Source organism: Tachysurus vachellii, chromosome 21, assembly GCF_030014155.1.
Source record: "Tachysurus vachellii isolate PV-2020 chromosome 21, HZAU_Pvac_v1, whole genome shotgun sequence".
Taxonomy (NCBI): domain Eukaryota; kingdom Metazoa; phylum Chordata; class Actinopteri; order Siluriformes; family Bagridae; genus Tachysurus; species Tachysurus vachellii.
This window is the reverse complement of record NC_083480.1, coordinates 2,026,079-2,048,175: the sequence shown is the minus strand read 5'-3', so window position 1 is coordinate 2,048,175 and position 22,097 is coordinate 2,026,079. Positions and strand designations below refer to the sequence as shown.

The following is a 22,097-nucleotide window of genomic DNA, read 5'->3' as shown; positions in this document are numbered from 1 at the left end:
ATGATGTGAATTTTTTAAAGTGCTATACAAATAAATTGATTTGATTTGAATTAATACTCGGTTGCAATGCAGTTTTTCCATGCTCAGTGGTTTCCAGCTCTGGTGAAATCTCTTTTTGTTCCCTGCCCCTCATCTTTAGCCATGACAACATATTATTCTGCAAGTTAGCTTTTAGCTTTTAAAGTACAAGAGAAAATGCTCTTGAATTGTAACTCTGTGCTGCCGCCATCAGGTGAAAGGAGATGCTGCAACATGTTTCTCAGAGAGAACCTACAGAGCAGTTCACAGATGTCAGATAACAGACTCTGGACTCCACTGGCTTAGAAAGAAAAAAAACATTTAATGAAAAATAAACAATTAATGTAAACATTACTTTGTTGTTGATTAAAATATTACTTGCAGACATTTAATATTCAATCTTCAATAAAAATAAACCACAGTTTATAAAATTAAAGCAATTAAAAAGTTAATAAATCCAGGTGATGGATTATTTCTATGTACTATTACTGAGTAACAAGCAAGACAAGCTGAAAGCTGTAGTTTTCAGTCTACACAATGAAACACAGACAAACTGTGATGGGTAAGTGAGATAAATGACAGGTTGATGGTGCGATGAGTCCATTGCTCTGATAAAAAACCTAGTGTTCCTCTTTACGCTGAACCACATCCGTGCACCAGATTCTTGTCTCATATCCTGTCTCCATTTTGGCCTTCATGGCATCCATAGAAGACACAAAGCGCACAAAGCCAAATCCTCTTGATCGGCCGTTATCCATCTTCACCTATAGGAGACCATTAGGGAAAATAGGCACTTTGTCAGATTTTCATGCTACATACAAAGTCATTAAGGGTTCATTGAGGGGTCATTAATGGATCCAGGTTATTGGGAAAGGAATAAAATGTTGCTGCTAGATCAGTGTATCTCTCCAACCTAATTGAAGATAACAAAAATAATCCTACATTTTATTTATTCATTCATTCATTCATTTTCTACCGCTTATCCGAACTACCTCGGGTCACGGGGAGCCTGTGCCTATCTCAGGCGTCATCGGGCATCAAGGCAGGATACACCCTGGACGGAGTGGCACACACACACACTCTCATTCACTCACACAATCACACACTAGGGACAATTTTCCAGAGATGCCAATCAACCTACCATGCATGTCTTTGGACCGGGGGAGGAAACCGGAGTACCTGGAGGAAACCCCCGAGGCACGGGGAGAACATGCAAACTCCACACACACAAGGTGGAGGCGGGAATCGAACCCCGACCCTGGAGGTGTGAGGCGAACATGCTAACCACTAAGCCACCGTGCCCCCCACATTTTATTTAATACTGTAGAAAAACTGTTGAAAAGTGCACACCATCTATTTGTACCAACAAAAACTTCATAAATGATTTCAATGGAAAAATTAATATCAGGCAGAAAATTCAGACCATTAATTTAATAACAAACAATTTGATTGATATTGCTAAAGGTAATAATATTGCTGTTTCTGATCAGCACTTGTTTTACTCCTCTTTGAGAAACTGACTTAACGACTTCTTTCTTCTTCAAAATGATCAAACCGCATACTGGATCCCTTACCCACATGTTTCTTTAAACATATATTACCAGTAGCTACAGAACCTCTAATTAAAATACCTGACCTTAACCCCTGTCACCTGTTCAACTATAGGGCAATATCAAACCATGGTTCCACTGTTATACTGATGACATGCAGCACTCCTGTCTCTCATGTGAAGCTCAGAAAATAATATCACTCCGGTAACACTATTTCATGCTTCTGTTACCTCTATGTTGGATTATTGTAATGCTTTACTGTCTGGATGTTCAAGTAGGAGCATAAACACGCTAAATTTAATCCAGAACACAGCAGCATTAACTCTATTTTGAATATATTGTCTTCTGGTAAGGTAGGATTCTGACCTTTGTGTACTATCTGCTTAACTCAGTTTGGTCAATTCGTTTGTTATTTGAATTTTGTCATATTGTATAGCATTGTTGATCCTATAGTGTTGGTCTATACTTAGAAAGGTTGGTTTATGCTTATTAGTTCTCTCAGATGATTAATCAGGAATAGTTTCAGTCTCCCTTAAGGTGAGAATGGTGGGTAGGGCTTACTCATAGACTTACTTATAGACTTTCTAAGTATAGACCATAGTGATGGTTCTCTGTGGATAATAAGTATTCCCTAAGACCTTTAACACATTTATAAGTGTCTAGTACTGTTTTTATTCTATTTCCCCAAATCATATTTTAATCTCACTTTTGGTCAACCGCAGTCATGTGCCTCAAACCCATCTCTGTAGTCATCTCTCATCCACAGAGCAGAGGTCACACATTTACAGTAATCTCCTCTACCCTTTAAACAGTGGGCTCTGGATTTGCCAGTCTGCCGTGAGGAAAGCTGATTTAATCTTGGCTTTAACCTCCCACTTCTTCTTCGATTTTCTGGCTTTAACTGAGACTGGATGTACACACAGAACACTGCTACACCCGCTGCTCAACATCTCTCTGTCTAACTCTCACAGAACAACCTCCAAGATCCAAACCAGTCTGGCTTCAAAGCAGCAAATACACCAGAGACTGCCCTTTTGGCTGTTCTGAGAAACTACATGCTGCTAGATTAGCCAAGCTGTCAGATGTCCTCATCCTCCTTGACTTTCAGCTGTGTTTATCTGGCCAACCACAAGACACTCTTTTCCACCCTCTTGAAATTTGTGGATCAGCGTGGGAATGGTTTGCTTACTACCTGGAAGGTCGCTCATATCAGGTAACATGGAGGGGAGTGACATCTGCTCCACACAGACTCTCCACTGGTGTCCCACAGGGCTCAGTATTTGGTCCTCTCATTTTCGCTCTGTATACTCATTCTCTTAGTAAAGTTATTTCCTCATGTTTTTTGTTCGGATCTCAGCATGTCTGGCAGACATATCATCATGGATGACGGCGCATCAGTTGAAACTCAATCCCAGCAAAACTGAACTGCTGATCATCCCAGGTGATTCATCCCCAGGTCAGGAACTTGCAATATCCCTGCACTACAATCTGATCCTCCCTTCGGTCACAGCTCGCAACCTTGGGGTAACCATGGATAATAAACTTTCCTTTTCCTTGCATGTTGCTGATGTGACTCGCTCATTTTGGTTTCTTCTCTGCAACATTAGATGGATTCGGCCATTTTTGTCCAACATGCTGCTCAGGTGCTTGTTCATTCATTCATTCATTCATCTTCTACCGCTTATCCGAACTACCTCGAGCCTGTCACGGGGAGCCTGTGCCTATCTCAGGCGTCATCGGGCATCAAGGCAGGATACACCCTGGACGGAGTGCCAACCCATTGCAGGGCACACACACACACACATTCATTCACGCAATCACACACTAGGGACAATTTTCCAGAGATGCCAATCAACCTACCATGCATGTCTTTGGACCGGGGGAGGAAACCGGAGCACCCGGAGGAAACCCCCGAGGCAGAGAACATGCAAACTACACACACACAAGGTGGAGGCGGGAATCGAACCCCGACCCTGGAGGTGTGTTTGTGTCCTCAGTGTGTGACCGCTGTCAAGTCTATATCTGAATGCAATTGGTCCTCTGGAAATGATCCAAAATACAGTTGCACGAGTTGTTTTTATCCTGCCTAAGTTCTCCACACCAGCCCACTGCTGCTCTCCTACACTGGCTTCCAGTAGTACTTATACTCTCCAGAGATGGGGGACTCGAGTCATATGACTTGACTCGAGTCGGACTTAAGTCACAAATTTGAGACTTGAGACTTGCTTGACAAATATTAAAAAAAGACTCGACTTGACTTTGACTTGACATTCATGAGTTGAGACTTGACTCGGACTTGAGTTAAATGACTCGAAATGACTCGGAATAACTTTTTTTTTTAATTTTGTTAATCTTTTTTGTCTATTTTTTTAAATCTGTTTTTAAACGCACACAAGAGTGTAATCTAACCACGTGACGCAGCAGGCAAGCAGAGGGAGCGCGCGCACTAACTAATAAACCTTAACAGTCGTGACGAAACATGGAAGGCGCGACATCAAAAATAATTAAGTTCGGGTACCGGGATTTTGTGCAAGATGAGAAGAGAAGAACAGCAGAATGCGACCACATCACTCACAATTGAATGACAAAGTTCTATCAAATTAAATTTTTGCAAGTGCAATGTAGTGTAAATGGTTGGTCACTGTTTATGTGGAAATGTCAGCTTTTTTGCAATAGCACTTATAATTGGTCTTCAGTGTTAGGCTTTGTGTGAAAAGCGTATGGATCGTTTATGGGGATGCACATATATATAAAAAACATAAATATAAAAATAAAAAACTTCAGAGTTGCAAGCACAGTCATATTCTTGTCTCGCATGCACACGCAAACACACACGCACACACATTCAATTTAAAGGGATAGTTCACCCAAAAATAAAAATAGTTAATTCACTTCAAGGTTTGTGGGATTCAATAATTTACGTTTTTTGATTGACGTGATTTCTTGTTGTTGTTGTTCTGTTGTTAAAAGGGAAGGATCTAATTTAAGGATGTTTTCATGTCCCATTAAAAGGGAATGTCTGTTCAAAAAATGCCATTTGGTTGCATAGAAACCATTGTACTTTTTTATATATATATAAACTTTTCCATGGTCTTCTGCCATGTTTGAGGCATATTGAAACTTTTCATGCTTTTACGCCTTATTTCAGTTACATTTACATCTTGTTCTTTGTAGTTTTGATTTTTATTCATTTTTAGATTTTTTATTGTATTTACAACTCACCTGTATGTGGACACCTTTTAAAAATAAACGCATATAATCATTTTTGTTGCAAATAAATCTCATAGTCCATAAATACTGTAGATTTAACTTTGTTTAATATATACATTTAGTTAAATCATCAAACATCTGTATGACTTGCCAGTGACTTGCTTGACTCAAGATACGACTTGACTTGACTTGCTTGACATAAAGCAGTGACTTGACTTGACTTGACTTGACTCACAAAAAATGACTCAAGACTTGCTTGAGACTTGAAGGATAAGACTTGAGACTTACTTGTGACTTGCACATGTGTGACTTACTCCCACCTCTGATACTCTCACACAGACCGCTTGTGGCTGATGTACAACACATGGCACTCTTCCCCTCCACCATCCAGGACATGCCAGGGACATGGACCCCATGTCTGTCTGATGCATCAGTCTGCAAAGGTTGAGAAAACAGGAGAATATAAGAGTGGGAAGCCACAGTGGAGTGGAATGTTTTCCTGAACAAAAGGAGCTGGCACAGCTCGGTCTGCTGGACCAGATGTGGTGCTCATTTTAGTTTGAAGCTAAATAATTGGACACAAAACTATGATAACAGCCAGACGTCTGCAAAAACTGTCTCACATCCTATTTGTTCTTTTGTTGCTGCAGGCTGCAATCACTGCTGTCTTATCAGTTTGGGGACACACCTGCTGTGGAAGCCAAGATATATTTCCACCCATTAAATCACATCCTTCACGTTTAGTAAAGCATCGTGCACTTATTCAGGATGCTGACTTATATATATATTGTGTTGTGTGCAAATTGCATTTCCTGTGATGATTACTGTGACAATTCAGCCATAGGTTACTACAGTAAGTAAACAAGCCAAAGTTCACTAAACATTTACTTTATTTATTTGTAATGTATTATTAAATGTATTCATTTATAAGTTAACTTTAGAACTGTTTTTACTGACATTGATTTACATCATAGATTGTGTATGTTGTGAAAACTGTATGTTTTATTCAAAATATAATATGTGAAAGAATTAAAATGGTTTGAACCCCAACTACTTTTTTTACAATCTAGAGATATAATAAATAATTTAATGAACATTTCTTTTTGTACGTTCAGCATTCTTTAAATAAAAAGTAGGTATTCCCAGTTGAAGGGCCACACTTTAGTTTTGTGTTGTCAGTGGAAAGCAGTTACAGAGACAGTGTGTGAAACAGTGTGTGTTCAGAGGTTTACAGGAATGTGTTTTGTTTGTTAAAGTCCCACAGGGTTCATTTCTGAGGTACCAGGAATGTCGGGCTTGTGGAAACACAGAAAGAATCTCAGTCTGTTCACCTCATAGCCATCCCATAATAATCACCTCTGATCAGTCTGGTGCGCGTGACTGATCTTTATAGCCTTGGCATTCATCAATATTTAAAAAGGCTTTCAAATATTAAAGCGTGTTTATTTTGGAATGACGTTTCGCCAGAGAGTGAAAATAGGAGTTGGTTTGTCACGTTCTCACCTTTGTGCTTCAACTCGCTCGTCCATGTCAAGTTTGGGCAGGTAACTAGGACACGCCCATCCAGGTGAGTCAACCCGGAAGTGGCCGAGCAACTCAGGCTCAAGGGCAGGTAACTAGGACACGCCCATCTAGGTGAGTCAACCCGGAAGTGGCCGAGCAACTCAGCTTCGAGGGCAGGTGAGCATTCACAATAATGCGCTTTTAACACCATGAGAGCTGAGAAGTGTCGGTGACGCGGGGATTATTGTTTACTGCTTCCTCGGATGGTGGATTAAACATCATGTCTTGGCTACATCTCGGACTGCTCCTGGTGCTGACTGCACACACTGCAGGTGAGAAACAGCACAAATAAAACTAACTAAAGTGGAACAGGATTTTAACTGCTACCGTAAACACGCTTTCATCTCATTTTAATAACTGATTTTTTAATTGGATATAAAAAGACTTTAATATTATGGAGTGTCAGACGTTTTTATTCTCCTCAAAACCTTTAATTATCGAGCCAAAAGATTGTTATATAAGAGTCAGAGACATGAAACACATGAAGTGTGTCGGATAGATTCAGCCCTTTATGGAGATTCATGGTGGAATTAGCGGAGAAATAAACACCAAAAACAAGCAAAATGTTATACAACTTCATCAGTAGACCTGGTGTGTAAATATGTTCAGACTGAGTCATTAATAACACTGCACTGTGACCTGGTCATTAATAACACTGCACTGAGACCTGGTCATTAATAACACTGCACTGTGACCTGGTCATTAATAACACTGCACTGTGGCCTGGTCATTATTAACACTGCATTAATAACACTGCACTGTGACCTGGTCATTATTAACACTGCATTAATAACACTGCACTGTGACCTGGTCATTAATAACACTGCACTGAGACCTGGTCATTAATAACACTGCACTGTGACCTGGTCGTTAATAACACTGCACTGTGACCTGGTCATTATTAACACTGCATTAATAACACTGCACTGTGACCTGGTCATTAATAACACTGCACTGAGACCTGGTCGTTAATAACACTGCACTGTGACCTGGTCATTATTAACACTGCATTAATAACACTGCACTGTGACCTGGTCATTATTAACACTGCATTAATAACACTGCACTGTGACCTGGTCATTAATAACACTGCACTGAGACCTGGTCATTAATAACACTGCACTGTGACCTGGTCGTTAATAACACTGCACTGAGACCTGGTCATTATTAACACTGCATTAATAACACTGCACTGTGACCTGGTCATTAATAACACTGCACTGTGACCTGGTCATTATTAACACTGCATTAATAACACTGCACTGTGACCTGGTCATTAATAACACTGCACTGAGACCTGGTCATTAATAACACTGCACTGTGACCTGGTCGTTAATAACACTGCACTGAGACCTGGTCATTAATAACACTGCACTGTGGCCTGGTCATTAATAACACTGCACTGAGACCTGGTCATTAATAACACTGCACTGTGGCCTGGTCATTATTAACACTGCATTAATAACACTGCACTGTGACCTGGTCATTAATAACACTGCACTGAGACCTGGTCATTAATAACACTGCACTGTGACCTGGTCGTTAATAACACTGCACTGAGACCTGGTCATTAATAACACTGCACTGTGGCCTGGTCATTAATAACACTGCACTGAGACCTGGTCATTAATAACACTGCACTGTGACCTGGTCATTAATAACACTGCACTGAGACCTGGTCATTAATAACACTGCACTGTGACCTGGTCATTAATAACACTGCACTGTGACCTGGTCATTAATAACACTGCACTGTGACCTGGTCATTAATAACACTGCACTGAGACCTGGTCATTTATAACACTGCACTGTGACCTGGTCATTAATAACACTGCACTGTGACCTGGTCATTAATAACACTGCACATTGACCTGGTCATTAATAACACTGCACATTGACCTGGTCATTAATAACACTGCACTGTGACCTGGTCATTAATAACACTGCACTGTGGCCTGGTCATTAATAACACTGCACTGTGGCCTGGTCATTAATAACACTGCATTAATAACACTGCACTGTGACCTGGTCATTAATAACATTGCACTGTGACCTGGTCATTAATAACATTGCACTGTGACCTGGTCATTAATAACACTGCACTGTGACCTGGTCGTTAATAACACTGCACTGTGACCTGGTCGTTAATAACACTGCACTGAGACCTGGTCGTTAATAACACTGCACTGTGACCTGGTCATTAATAACACTGCACTGTGACCTGGTCATTAATAACACTGCACTGTGGCCTGGTCATTATTAACACTGCATTAATAACACTGGACTGTGACCTGGTCATTAATAACACTGGACTGTGACCTGGTCATTAATAACACTGCACTGAGACCTGGTCATTAATAACACTGCACTGAGACCTGGTCATTAATAACACTGCACTGTGACCTGGTCATTAATAACACTGCACTGTGACCTGGTCATTAATAACACTGCACTGAGACCTGGTCATTAATAACACTGCACTGTGACCTGGTCATTAATAACACTGCACTGTGACCTGGTCATTAATAACACTGCACTGTGACCTGGTCATTAATAACACTGCACTGAGACCTGGTCATTAATAACACTGCACTGAGACCTGGTCATTAATAACACTGCACTGAGACCTGGTCATTAATAACACTGCACTGATATGGTGATGGTTTTGCAGATGTTTGTGGTCAGCAGATTGTTCTCACCCATCATCATTACTGTACCTGAGACACGGTAATGATGATGGGGTGAGAACAGTCTGCTGACCACAAACATCTTCATATAGGAAAAGTCATATTATAGTCTCTACATGTACAGCTACAGTGTTATCAAAGTAAATGCATCAACAGTAATTAAACATTTTGTTTATACAATAATACCTCAAATGCGTAAATGTTTCTGACGCTGTTTTTAAGCTTTGTTGTAATAATCTGGTGTCATGAAGTTGTCAGACCGGAATGTCTAACTGCGACTTTGCGGTTTGTGTTATTGAATGTCATGCTGCTCCGTATGGCTTTCTACAATCAGGGCTTATTGTACTATAGTTTGTCTGTGTCGAGGTTTGGTATGTTTGTTGTATGTTCTCATGATTTGAAAAGCTTTAAAGTACTGCTTCAGGACATGTTTATCTATACATTAATATGTAGTTTTAGTTGCTGGGAAAACAAGTGTTTGTGTGTGTGTGTGTGTATGTGTGTGTAAGGTTTGGACAAGTGTGTAAACAGTCACTGAGTCATTGGTATTTCATAAAATATTTGCCATTCCCAAGCCAAATTAATACACCATACTCATAAATGTTGTGGTCTAAAACCAGGTGATTTAATTTCCTTGTCCAAGCCCCTTTACACATGCATATATTTATATATACCTTTTATTACCCTGTGCACCAGCACTTATGCAGCTTTTGTGCAATCAATATTTCTCAAGCCCAGACTTGTGAACAAACTTGATTTCTGGAGAGGGGGAACAGCAGTAATAACTAGTTTTCCTGGAATAGTGAAAGTTCTTTCTCAGTCATTCATTTTTAGGCTTTTGTAAAATTATTGATTAACCATCTGGAATCTGTGTACTGAAGAGTATCTGCCATATTTATCAGTAGGGAATAGGTGATTCATGTTAATGTACAAATTATACAGTCACCTAATCAGAAACTCCAGATGATGTGCTTTTTTTTAAGAATTTAATGGAGTATGTCAGCTGAAAATGCATCCCTTTCTTTTTTCCAGAGGGAAACCCAGTCACTGTGACCACTGACAGATACACCAGGGTGACCATACGCAGACCAGCAGAGGGTCCTAACTGTTCTGTGTGTGTAGGTGAAGACTTCTCCCAGACGTGTGGTACAAAACACATCATCACTGTTTCTCAGACCACTCAGGTGAACTTCACCTGCAGCAAACCCCAGAACATCTTCACTATTGAGATTAACAGGAACTTTGGTAAGTGGCAACAAAGGGGCTTCTTTGGTGGTACTACATGTAGTTCTTTTAGTCTTTTAATTTTAAATAGTTAAAACAAGTTCAGTCTAATTTCAGGGACTTATGTATGTAATCTATCATTTTATGTCTGTAAATGTCTGAATGGTGGGCGACCCAGTAATGTAGCTAATATGAAAGCTAATTAAATTAAGCTTACCATTGCCTAATTATACTAAAATGTATAGAGATAGAGAAATAGATAGATACATAGATAGATAACCAGGCCTACTTGTTGACGCAGTTGTACTTGGCTACAATGGCAGTTAATATCTAACTAGCTATGTAGAAATAATCTAAATGCATATTTAGCAGAATTGTTGTATTGTTGCAGTGGTAGATGTTTCTCCATATCCAGTAAACATACAGCTGTATGTTATGGACACTGATAAATCGCATAAAGTATAAAATGTTCTGCTCGGCATTTACTGCATTTGGTTCTGCTAGTGTCTAATGCTATAATTGTAAATACGTGGCCACATTCCTTTACATAGTATTTGTTTTTAAGAGAAATATGTGCACATGTGACTTCTATTAACACAATTATATTTAGAAAAAAAATCCTCATTATTGTTGTCTATTCTGCTGTTGTAATATTAACGTATTGGTTTACATTGTCTGTGATGTTATCTGTCTCATAGCTGGTTAGGAAATGCTAAATCTGGCTCCACTCTCTGTGTTCATGACTAAAAACCTTATACTAGAGCTCAACTAGAAATGCACTGGGCAAATGAAATCAGCTGATGGGCCACTTACAGTGCCTTGCAAAAGTATTCATACCCACTGAACCTTTCCACATTTTGTCACGTTACAACCACAAAGAAAAATGTATTTTATTAGGATTTTATGTGATAGACCAACACAAAGTGGCACATAATTGTGAAGTGGAATGAAAATGATAAATGGTGTCCAAATTTTCTTTTACAAATAAATATCTGAAAAGTGTGGTGTGCGTTTGTATTCAGCCCCCTTTACTATGATACCCCTAACTAAAATCCAGAGAAACCAACTGCCTTCAGAAGTCACCTAATGAGTAAATAGAGTCACCTGTGTGTAATTTAATCCCAGTATAAATACAGCTGTTCTGTGAAGCCCTCAGAAGTGTGTTAGAGACTATAAGTGAGCAAACAGCATCATGAAGACCAAAGAACACACCAGACAGGTCAGGGATAAAGTTGTGCAGAAGTTTAAAGCCAGGTTGGGTTATAAATTAATATTCCAAGCCTTGAACATCTCACAGAGCACTGTACGATCCATCATCCGGAAATGGAAAGAGTATGGCACAACTGCAAGCCTACCAAGACATGGCTGTCCATCTAAACCGCCAGGCAGTGCAGAGTTCAGAGAAGCAGCCAAGAGTCCCATGGTAACTCTGGAGGAGCTGCAGAGATCCACAGCTCAGGTGGGAGAATATGTCCACAGGACAACTATTAGTCGTGCACTCCACAAATCTGGTCTTTATGGAAGAATGGCAAAAAGAAAGCCATTGTTGAAAGAAAGCAGGGGGAACAGCAAGCATGTGGAAGAAGGTGCTCTGGTCAGATGAGACCAAAATTGAACTTTTTGGCCAAAATTCAAAACGTTATGTGTGGCGGAAACCTAACGCTGCACATCACCCTGAACACACCATCCCCACCGTGAAACATGGTGGTGGCAGCATCATGTTTTGGGGATGCTTTTCTTCAGCAGGGAAGCTGGTCAGAGTTGATGGGGAGATGGATGGAGCCAAATACAGGGCAATCTTGGAGTCTATTAGAGTCTGCAAAAGACGAGACTGGGGCGGAGGTTTACCTTCCAGCAAGACAATGATCCTAAACATACAGGCAGAGCTACAATGGAGTGGTTTAGATCAAAACATGTTCATGTGTTAGAATGGCCCATTCTAAGTCCAGACCTAAATCCAAATGAGACTTGAAAATCTGATTTGAGGCGAGACTTAAGTCGCTGTTCACAGACGTTCACCATCCAATCTGACTGAGCTTGAGCTATTTTGCAAAGAAGAATGGGCAAAATTTTCACTCTAGATGTGCAAAGCCGGTAGAGACAAACCCCAAAACTCTTGCAGCTGTAATTGCAGCAAAGGGTGGTTCTACAAAGTATTGACTCAGTGGGGCTGAATTCAAACGCACACCACACTTTTCAGATATTTATTTGTAAAAAAAAATTTGGACAGCATTTATCATTTTCCTTCCACTTCACAATTATGTGCCACTTTGTGTTGGTCTATCACATAAAATCCTAATAAAATACATTTTTGTTTGTGGTTGTAACGTGACAAAATGTAGAAAAGTTCAGTGGGTATGAATACTTTTGCAAGGCACTGTATCAGTTATAGAATCAGTTCATAGATGAACATTGAGTGCTTTGTTAAATTTTGTCTTCAGTCCCTAATTATTCTGTCATTTCTCCTCATAATCAGTTTTTTATTTATACTTTTTTAACCCTGTTCTTGCATATGGTCGTAAAAACATGCACACTTCCACATGCACAAGTAAAACTTGCTAAATCACATTGCATAGAAACGTGCTTGTGACAAAATATATATGTATACACATGGGTAATAAATGCGACATGGGTAATAAATGAGACCTGAGCTTCTGTGAAGTATTTAGACTTTCAAAACAATCGTCATCTTATCGAAGTTGGCTGATGACACTTGAGCTGTGAATCTCATCAGACACACAGAGAGGATGTTGAGCAGCTCGCAGAGTGATTCAGAGACAGAATCTTAATTCTGATAACATTATTGACTTATGGAGCCATGGAGACCCAGCAGCACCTCCACAAGTGAACCAACAGGAGCACATACAGGAGCATCTGTAGCAGTACCACAGCTGTGTTATTCCCTGAGGCAGTCAAATGACACAACACCCTGTTGCCTTCCAAGGCTCATGAGTCAAACACCTAACCCAGCATGACTCAATACTACTGCTCACCACACTTTACAGAGATGCATCATTTGCATTTACATTTACATTTACGGCATTTGGCAGATGCCGTCATCCAGAACAACTTGCAATGTACTTTGAAGACCCTATCAATAAATACATCCTGACACTGGGTCACTAGAGCACAGTCTATAGAATACTATAGAAGAGTCTAAATACACTGATGGGAGCAACACTTGCTAATAAGGCACTTCAGGAAGAGGTCGGTCTTTAGACACTATTTGAAGACAGGGACTCAGCTAGGAACCAGCACAGATAAGAATCTTGCTGCAGGTCTTCCTTGATCATGAGAGATGGTGGGACCTGTCAGGCAGTGCTGGAGGATCTGAGCGAGCTTGTGCAAGGTGTGATCAGTGGTGTGGGGTAAAAGGGTGGTCCATTTTTTTGTTTTGAAGGCAAGCGTCAGTGTTTTAAGTTTGATGCAGGCAGCAACCATAAGCCACTTGAGGGAGTGGATGGTCATGAAGCTTCATTTTGTTTCATTTGTATTTGGTGGAATGGCATTCAGTGGTAGACCTGCCAGACGCAAGGTGCCAAGTGACTGAACTGACAAGAGACTGAACAAACATGTGTGAGTGGCCTGTGTGGATAATAGAAATATCCTTCTGATATTGTAAAGGAGATCCCAACAGGAGCATGTCAGATTAGCGAAATGAAATGACTGAGTACTGAGCCTTGTGGGACAACAGTGGAGATTCCATGAATTCCTAGACTTTTGAGGGTGGACAAAAGAGTCTTTGGGTAACTGTTTTAGATGCTCCTGAAAGAGTTGTGAGAGACAAATAAACAGTTGATTTGTAAAACAGTGCAATTCAAGGATTTTAGAAAGAAAAGAGATAAGTGATTATGTAGTTATCTGTAGATGCTGATGTCTGAGTGATCCAGAGCAGATATCTTTAGAGTTGAAATAACCCTTACTCTCTTGAAGGCTGTTTGGTATGTGACCAGATAATAGGGGCTGACGATGTTTGTAGTAAAAAGAGGTCATGTGATATGGTCTGGAGCACAGTGGAAGGGATTGGATCCAGTGGGCAGATGGTAGGATTGCAGGACAAGATGACTTTTTCTAGCTTATAAAAAAATGGCAGTGAAGGAGAAAGGGAATGCTGGATGTGTAGTTTAGCAGTATTTGGGCCATAAAAATTACATTTTTTTTTAGTCTTCATCATGAAAGAAGGTGAAGTCTTTAGCAGTCAGAGAGGACAGATTTTGAGAATGTGGCCATTCAGAAAAGACCATGTTAGGCAAATACGGCTGATGAATGAATAGGTAGTGATGGTTATGGGGATACTTTGCTTTCTATTGTACAAATGTATTTTCTCCTCTGCAAAGGCATAGATTTGTTTGTAAACCGTTTATACACAGATAATGAGATTTCTTGGGCATATGCACATGTGGGAGCTCCAAGTGGTAGAAAAGTGTAATCGCAGGTAAATCCATATGATGTGCTCTAATGTTTCTGTTTGTAAATCATATCAGCTAACTGAAAGACGACACAGACGAAAGGTCAAGAAAATCATTGTCTTTTCTGGCAAAGGAAAAGAAATTGGGACATTTGAGTGTTTGCACGGTTATATGTGTGGAATCATATTTAAGTTTAATTGACCACTCATAAAGGTCACCAAATAAACTATTTATTACTCTATTTCCTGCCACATTATCTATATCTCCTGATTATTGATGTTCATCATTTGAGACCTCATGACATGCTTTCTGTAACAGGAAGTGGCTAAAGGAACTGTGAAATGAAAGCAGAGCTGTTTAGCATGTATGGTGATTGGGCTGTTTCTTTATGTGAATGAGTTGTACATGAGCAGATAAATTCAGAATGTGTAGAATTCATCAACGACTCGGTTTCACATATTTCACATTATTTATATATATATATATATATATATATATATATATATATATATATATATATATATATATATATATATATATAAAATCATTAACTAACATCGAGTGCATCTTTTTCTTCGTAGATTGCTCAAAGCCTTGCACCTATGATTCCATACGTGCAGACTGGTCCACCTTCCAAGACTTCAACAGAACCTTTACATGGAAAATGAAGGTCACATATCCCAAGTCATTTCAGCTCGAGTTTCCAGCTCCAGGACTAAGACAAATCCAGTCATTAGAACAATGTCCAGACAAACACTTTTACTCACTCTTAATGTATTTAAGGGCAGGACCCGTGAACTTCGGCAAATTCTGTCAAAACGGCACAATCACTCGCATCCAGATTGTTTGGAAAGGACGCATAACTCTGAAGGTTCCCAGTGGAACAACTCCGAGCTCATTTGCCATCAAATACTCTGAGGCCGTTGGTAAGGAGCAGCAGTGCACTCATTCACTCACACATTTTATCTGGTCTGATCCAAAGCCTATACTGAGAGGGTTGTGTGTGCGGCGGAAACAGATACCATTTGAATATTCACAGTGCAGTGGCTCCTTTAACGGTGTATATGATATGATATGCAACAGTTTTAGAGGTGTATATGATCTGTAATATACAGTGTCGCTTGAAAGTTTGTGAATCCTTTAGAAATTCCTATATTTCTGCATAAATATGACCCAAATCATTATCAGATGTTCACACAAGTCCTATAAAACAAATGAGGCAACAATATTATACTTCATTTAATTATTGAGAAATATGATCCAGCATTATCCAGCATTTTAATCTTTGCTTTCAGTATCTGTTATGAGCCCTTTTGCAGCAATAACTGTGAGTAAAGTTTCGGGTAACTTTTGATCAGTCCTGCACAACAGCTTAAAAGAATTTTATCCCATTCCACAGTAGAGAACAGCTTCAACACTAAGATTTTGGTGGATGTCCTCACATGAACTGCTTGCTTCAGGTCCATCTACAATTTTTCTTTTAGATTAAAGTCAGGACATTGACATGGCCATTCTAAAACATTATATCTGTTCCTCTTTAATCATTCTTTGGTAGAAAGACTTGGGTGCTTGTGATTGTTGTCTTTGTGCATGACTAATTTTTTCTTGAGGTTCAGTTCATGGACAGATGTCTTGCCATTTTCATTTAGAATTCACTGGTATAATTCTGAATTCATTGTTCCATCAATGATGGCAGACTGTCCTGGCCCAGATGCAGAAATACAGGCCCAAAGCATGATACTACCACCACCATGTTTCACAGAATTTATAAGGTTCTTATGATGGAATTCAGAATTTTCCTTTATACAAAAGAACACTTCTTATTTTAAGACAAAAGGTTTTATTTTGGTTTTATTCCTCCACAAATTATTTTTCCAATAGTCCTCTGGCTTGTCCACATGATCTTTGGGGGAAGTCGTGGCCTAATAGTTAGAGAGTTTGACTCCTAACCCTAAGGTTGTGGGTTCGAGTCTTGGGCCGGCAATACCACGACTGAGGTGCCCTTGAGCAAGGCACCGAACCCCCCAACTGCTCCCCCGGCACCGCAGCATAAATGGCTGCCCACTGCTCCGGGTGTGTGTACACGGTGTGTCTGTGTGCACTTTGGATGGGTTAAATGCAGAGAACAAATTCTGAGTATGGGTCACCGTACTTAGCCGTATGTCACTTTCACTTTCACTTTAGCAAATTTCATGGGCAGCAATGTTCTTTTTGGAGAGTAGTGACTATTTCTCCTTGTGACTCTGCACACTGAGGATGTTCAGTGTTCACCTGATAGCAGACTCATGATCATTAACATAATCCAAAGTAAAAGAGGCCTTTAGTTGAAGTTCCCCTGTATTCCTTTCTTACCCAACAGACATATCTTGCTTTTGGAGTGATCTTTGTTGGTTGAACTTCTGGGAATGTACCAACAGTCTTGCATTTCCTCTATTTGTTCAGAGTCTATATGACTTTGAGTCTAAACTCTTAAGAGATGATGATGTAACCTTTTCCAGCTTGGTGAGCAACAATAACTCTTTTTCTGAAGTCCTCAGAAATCTCCCGCGTCATGAACATCAGACTTTAATACATCTCTGTTTCTTTAAATAAAATAGGACACACACGGAAAACTGTCACCTCATTGAGTGAAATCAGATGGACTCTAATTTGACCTTAAAATTAAATATTAATCCTAGAGGTTCACATACTTTTGTCACTCACAGAAATATAATATTGGAACATGTTCCAAGTATAATATATTTGTCTGATTTGTTTGATTGGGTTCACTTTGTCTGCTCTTGGGACTTGGGACTTTGGGACTGTTTTAGTCATATTTATGCAGAAATATAGACATTTCTAAAATGGTCACAAACTTTCAAGTGACACTGTATATTTATAGACATTTGCCTAATTACTCAACACTTAACATATACAACAGTTGATTAGTGAATGAACAGACAAATGAATCATTGTTGTATCTAAATGTTCGATGTGCGATCATCTCTTTTGTGTAGGTTCGGCAGTGGCTATAGATGCCGTCCTTTCTCATGGCCAAGCGGACACAGATTTCCTCAGTGCCAGTGGCATTCCTGCTGATTGTACAATAACGTGGAACTTTGTGTTACCCCCCAAGCATAACTTCACAGTTGATTTTGTGAAATACAACATGCCAGAATGCCAAAGCAAACCAGTTAAAGTGATGTACCAGCAGGCCAACATGGCTGCAGTGGAAAAAACACTGCTGGATCCCCAGCCTAGTAATTATCAGGGAAACTTCAGCTTGTCTTTGAGAAACTGTGACATCAAGAGTGCTGGAGTTCTCTTTCTGCACTTTAGGGTGTCTGTGTTCAGGAGTGGATTTCCAGGTAGGAAAATACTTCTCACAATTAACTTGTCAAAATTGATTTCATTATTCAGAGTAAATATCAGTCCCAGTGGTTGTGTATTTCACCGTCTGGAAAGATCATGTATCATGTTACTATATGAATGATTTCCTGAGCGTAGTTTGTGTGATTAATGCTTGTTTTTCTCATTTTGACCTGTTCAGATTTGTGCATGATGGATCTTCAGACTGATGAAGGGCTGAGTCTTCAGATTGAGAAGAAGAATCAGGACTCTTTCTGTGAGATGGGTGTGAATACGGTGGTGCAGGAGAAGATTGTTGTGCCAGCAGGCTCCAAAGCCAACCTGTCCTTCCTGGACTGCCCTAAGGACAATCTTCTTCTCACAGCCACTAAGACCATTGGTAACCATTAATCTCTTCTTATTTGGTTGAACCGGTGAGTGATGCTGGAGATCAAGCCAGATGAGGGAGGAGATGTTTAAATGTGTTCTTGGTTTTATCTGCTCTTTTGAGAGATTCTCCAGCACAGTGGCATTTTGGGCCATATTTAAAATAATGATGAATATTTGTGGAAACGTTGCTCCAGTACATAACATGTAGCCTGATATATGGATTCTCACACAAACAAAAGAAAGCTGCAAGGAAAAAAGAATTTAGTTTATTTCTACAAAGCTAATTTATTTTCCATATTCTAAAAAGTGGTATATAAATGAAAAAAAAAAACTGTTTCAATGTTTTATGTGTAAAGACTAACTAATGTAAACCCAAACTTCTCGACTCCAAATCATATCATTTACATGGATTACTGCACTTTTATATCCAGGATTTACTTGTGTTTAAATGACTTGTTTCTGTATGTCTAGTGTTTGTGAAGCATGTTTGATTCATATAAATGTTGTTCTAAATATGGCATTAATATTAAACATGAAACAAAGAAATCAAACCAACACAAGTCCCCTTACATTACATATTTCTGTACAACTGATTTGTGACCATTTACTTATTCAATTATGAGCATCACAATCATTTGTGAATTTGTTTTAGTTTGAAGTCAGTTGTGTTGAAATGATCAACTATGGAGACTTGAGTGTAAAACTCTTTGTAACTGATGCAGTTTTAAGGATGTAGTAAATCTTCAGTCAAACTAAAGTGAGAAGTTATTATTGAGGCCCAGAATGTTGCAGTGATGTGTTTATATGATGTAGGTTTTAATCCTGCTTCACACTGAACCCTTGTCTCTTTCATCATCTTTCAGAGTGCGGGGGTTTGTCCTCATGTTTAGAAGGCAGGACTTTCCTCACTATCCCTGTGGTAGACTCCTGCCTGCCTCTGCCCCTCAGCCAGGTCATGTGGGTGTTGAATGTTCCTGAGCAGGGCAGTGTGGAGCTGAGCTCACCTCAGGGCAGCCTGTATCTGTCAGTGCCTGGAGTGCAGGAGTGTGGTGACACGCTGTCTGCGCTGGTCTCTGAAGCCGACGGTGTCGATGTTGGCCGTTTCTGCTCTGCTAGCAAAGGCATCATTCAGAAAGTTCAAATCTCCTCCAACATCACTGTTACTGCCACCGCAGAAGGGAATAAGGACCTCAGACAAGAGAAATCTCCGGTCCTTAATGTGTCCTTTAGCTCAGAGGTCTCAGGTAAGCTGGAGTTCACTGATCACTTCGTTTGATCTTATTTACTGTCGTTATAATGCCTCACTCTTTTCCTCAGACACCTTTATCTACACCGTCTCTCCACTTATCTCAACCCCTGTGTTCCTTGTGACACCCAACTGGCCCGGGGCTATGAAGCCAGACTCCACCACGTCATGGATCGTAAATGTTCCAGAGGAGTACGGTGCTCAGTTGTGCTTCATCAACGTCAGCTTGCCAGTGTGTCGTAACAGTCATGCTGAAATTAAAATTCAGGAACAAGGCTCAACTGTGGAGACGGGCTTCAGGGAGGATGAGCAGTTGGTTCTTAAACACAACATTTTGAGGAGCTTCAGCCTCAGCATGTCCAACTGTGAACTTGAGGAAGGCAAATTTGCCGTTCTCAGTAAGATCTCCTTGCAGAAGAAGCCCAGTAAGATGTTCAGATCTTGCTGTCTGTCTGCGATTTACTGAATGAAGCTGGTGCAGGTTGACGCTGATGAGCATCAGTAAATATCCACATTGTTTGTTTATCTTCTAGGAAATCTGCTAATCATCATTTTGGGTGTAGTTGGAGCACTGCTGGCTGTCATGATCATCCTTCTTACTGTAGTCTGTCTGTTAGTAAGGTAAGTCACAGGTTCTCTCCATTGTCCTATGCATTCTGTTTATAATATTGATATAAAAGACAACATTTGGCTTTGTTTCTCAGACTTTGTGTTAAACCGAACTAAAAATGCCTGTCTGATTTTGGAAGCATCATTTGTTTCATACACACGTGTCTATTGAAAGCTTAATCACGTGCATATTAGCAGGTGTGTGCACACGCAGCTGATTTGAGTTTGGTGGCGTCCAGGACGGCATAAAAAGGCTCAACATAAACACATTATCCTCTCACACCAGTGCATCCTTCCCAGTTCCATGTAGGTAGTCAATGATGGCAGGCATCAGAAAATGAAATAATGTGTATATAAAAGTACAGTATCTGTAAATGTTTACATTAGTGACACTCAGGAGCACGAGTACATGCTGGAAGTTTTTTTATTTTTATGAATTAATTTTCTCGTGTTAATGCACCTGTGAACCATTTAACAAAATAAAGCCTAGTAAATGGTTGTGCATTAAGGATATAAACTCAGTGTTCCATCTCCAATATCACCTGACCCGTGTTTGTACTGATCCACCTCTCATGAGATCTGACATCCGTTTTACCAACAGAAAAAAGACGCGGAAAATGACCAACCCGTACTCCATCTACATTCCCAAAGGGAATGCTTCCCTTCCTAGTGATGCCACTTTGCCAAACACACGAGCCTACAACGAGTCTCATGTGTACACCTCCATCGACGAGACCATGGTGTATGGGCATCTTCTGCAGCAGGACGGAAGTGGCCCCGGACACTTCAACGGACATCAAGTGGACGGTTATAATGCCTTCACCGGCCCCATGGACAAGACCATTAAGGATCCTGGATATGAGCAGAATGAGGAGCGAGGACCTGATGAGGATGCTCACTGGCCTTTCCTGGCTCCACCCATAACCTTTATCCCTTTCAGGCCTTGCACTCCATTGTGGCATCTAGACTCATTTGACTATGAGGACCGTAGGATGGTAGATAACAAACTGTCTACGTTCAAATCCCCGGGTGAGGCGAATCCGATCCGCCTCTCTGCTGCAGAACCAGCGCTTCTGCCCGAGTCGGAGCCCGACTCCTCTGAGCCTGTGCAGTTTGATCAAGATTATGATGAGTCCATGTAGAACAGAGGAAAATAAACCATGTGACTCAAGCGCTGGGAGATCTGATCTAGGATCAGACAGTACATCTGATTTCTGATGGTTAGATATGAAAGAAGTCTGACCTTCTGCTCCTGAAGGTTAGAAAAGCAAGCAGCGTTTACCTGCATGTACTGAACAGCAACAGTAAAGATGTATGACACACACACAGAGTTCTCGGTGCCCCTTTAAATCTTTCACTTTCTGCTTCTGTGAAACCTGTGTTTGTTTTTATTTGTATTTTTTTTCCCCTCAAATCAAGTCTACTGACTAAAACTCCCACTGATACTTTATCTGTTTGTTCTAACTTCTCTTCTGTGTAACTGCATGAGATGCATCAGGATTTTATTCTTGCTGTTTTGGGGAAAGTTTTTTATTTGCTAGTTGTTTGTCTGATACTTCAGGCTTCATCTGAAGAATGTCCATTATTGTGGATTCAAGTTTGCAAATGTTCATTTATTTTGTCATGTTTTAATGTTTTATTACTTTTCACATTTTTAAATAATAAATTTTAATTCTTAAAGCAGATGCATCAGATGGCACATTTTCCCTCTCGCTTCTTTTCCCTCTATTAGACTTGATGTATTAATTGCATCTCTGTAATGTCTGAAAGCCCAGTCACACGAACACCGTAGAGAAAAGATAAAGCACACAGATCTCAACATGAAGCAGAAGAACTTCATGTATAGAACAGAGCTGTTCTATAG

General features: G+C 40.1%; 1 protein-coding gene and 1 long non-coding RNA gene across 2 annotated transcripts; one reads left to right on the top strand and one right to left on the bottom strand.

Moving 5' to 3' along the window:
* Positions 1-506: 506 nt before the first annotated feature.
* LOC132837466 (uncharacterized) lies at positions 507-6,333 on the bottom strand. Its single transcript, XR_009647537.1, has 3 exons — positions 6,282-6,333; positions 5,067-5,213; positions 507-782 (listed from the first exon to the last, which is right to left on the bottom strand). It is a non-coding gene; the product is annotated as an uncharacterized LOC132837466 (long non-coding RNA).
* On the top strand, positions 6,233-21,918 carry cdcp1b (CUB domain containing protein 1b). Its single transcript, XM_060857141.1, has 9 exons — positions 6,233-6,613; positions 10,061-10,273; positions 15,243-15,587; positions 17,658-18,008; positions 18,191-18,388; positions 19,242-19,622; positions 19,696-20,049; positions 20,158-20,245; positions 20,835-21,918. The coding sequence occupies exons 1-9, from the start codon at positions 6,562-6,564 to the stop codon at positions 21,373-21,375; spliced, it is 2,523 nt and encodes an 840-aa protein (XP_060713124.1). The 5' UTR covers positions 6,233-6,561; the 3' UTR covers positions 21,376-21,918.
* The last annotated feature ends 179 nt before the right edge of the window (positions 21,919-22,097 follow it).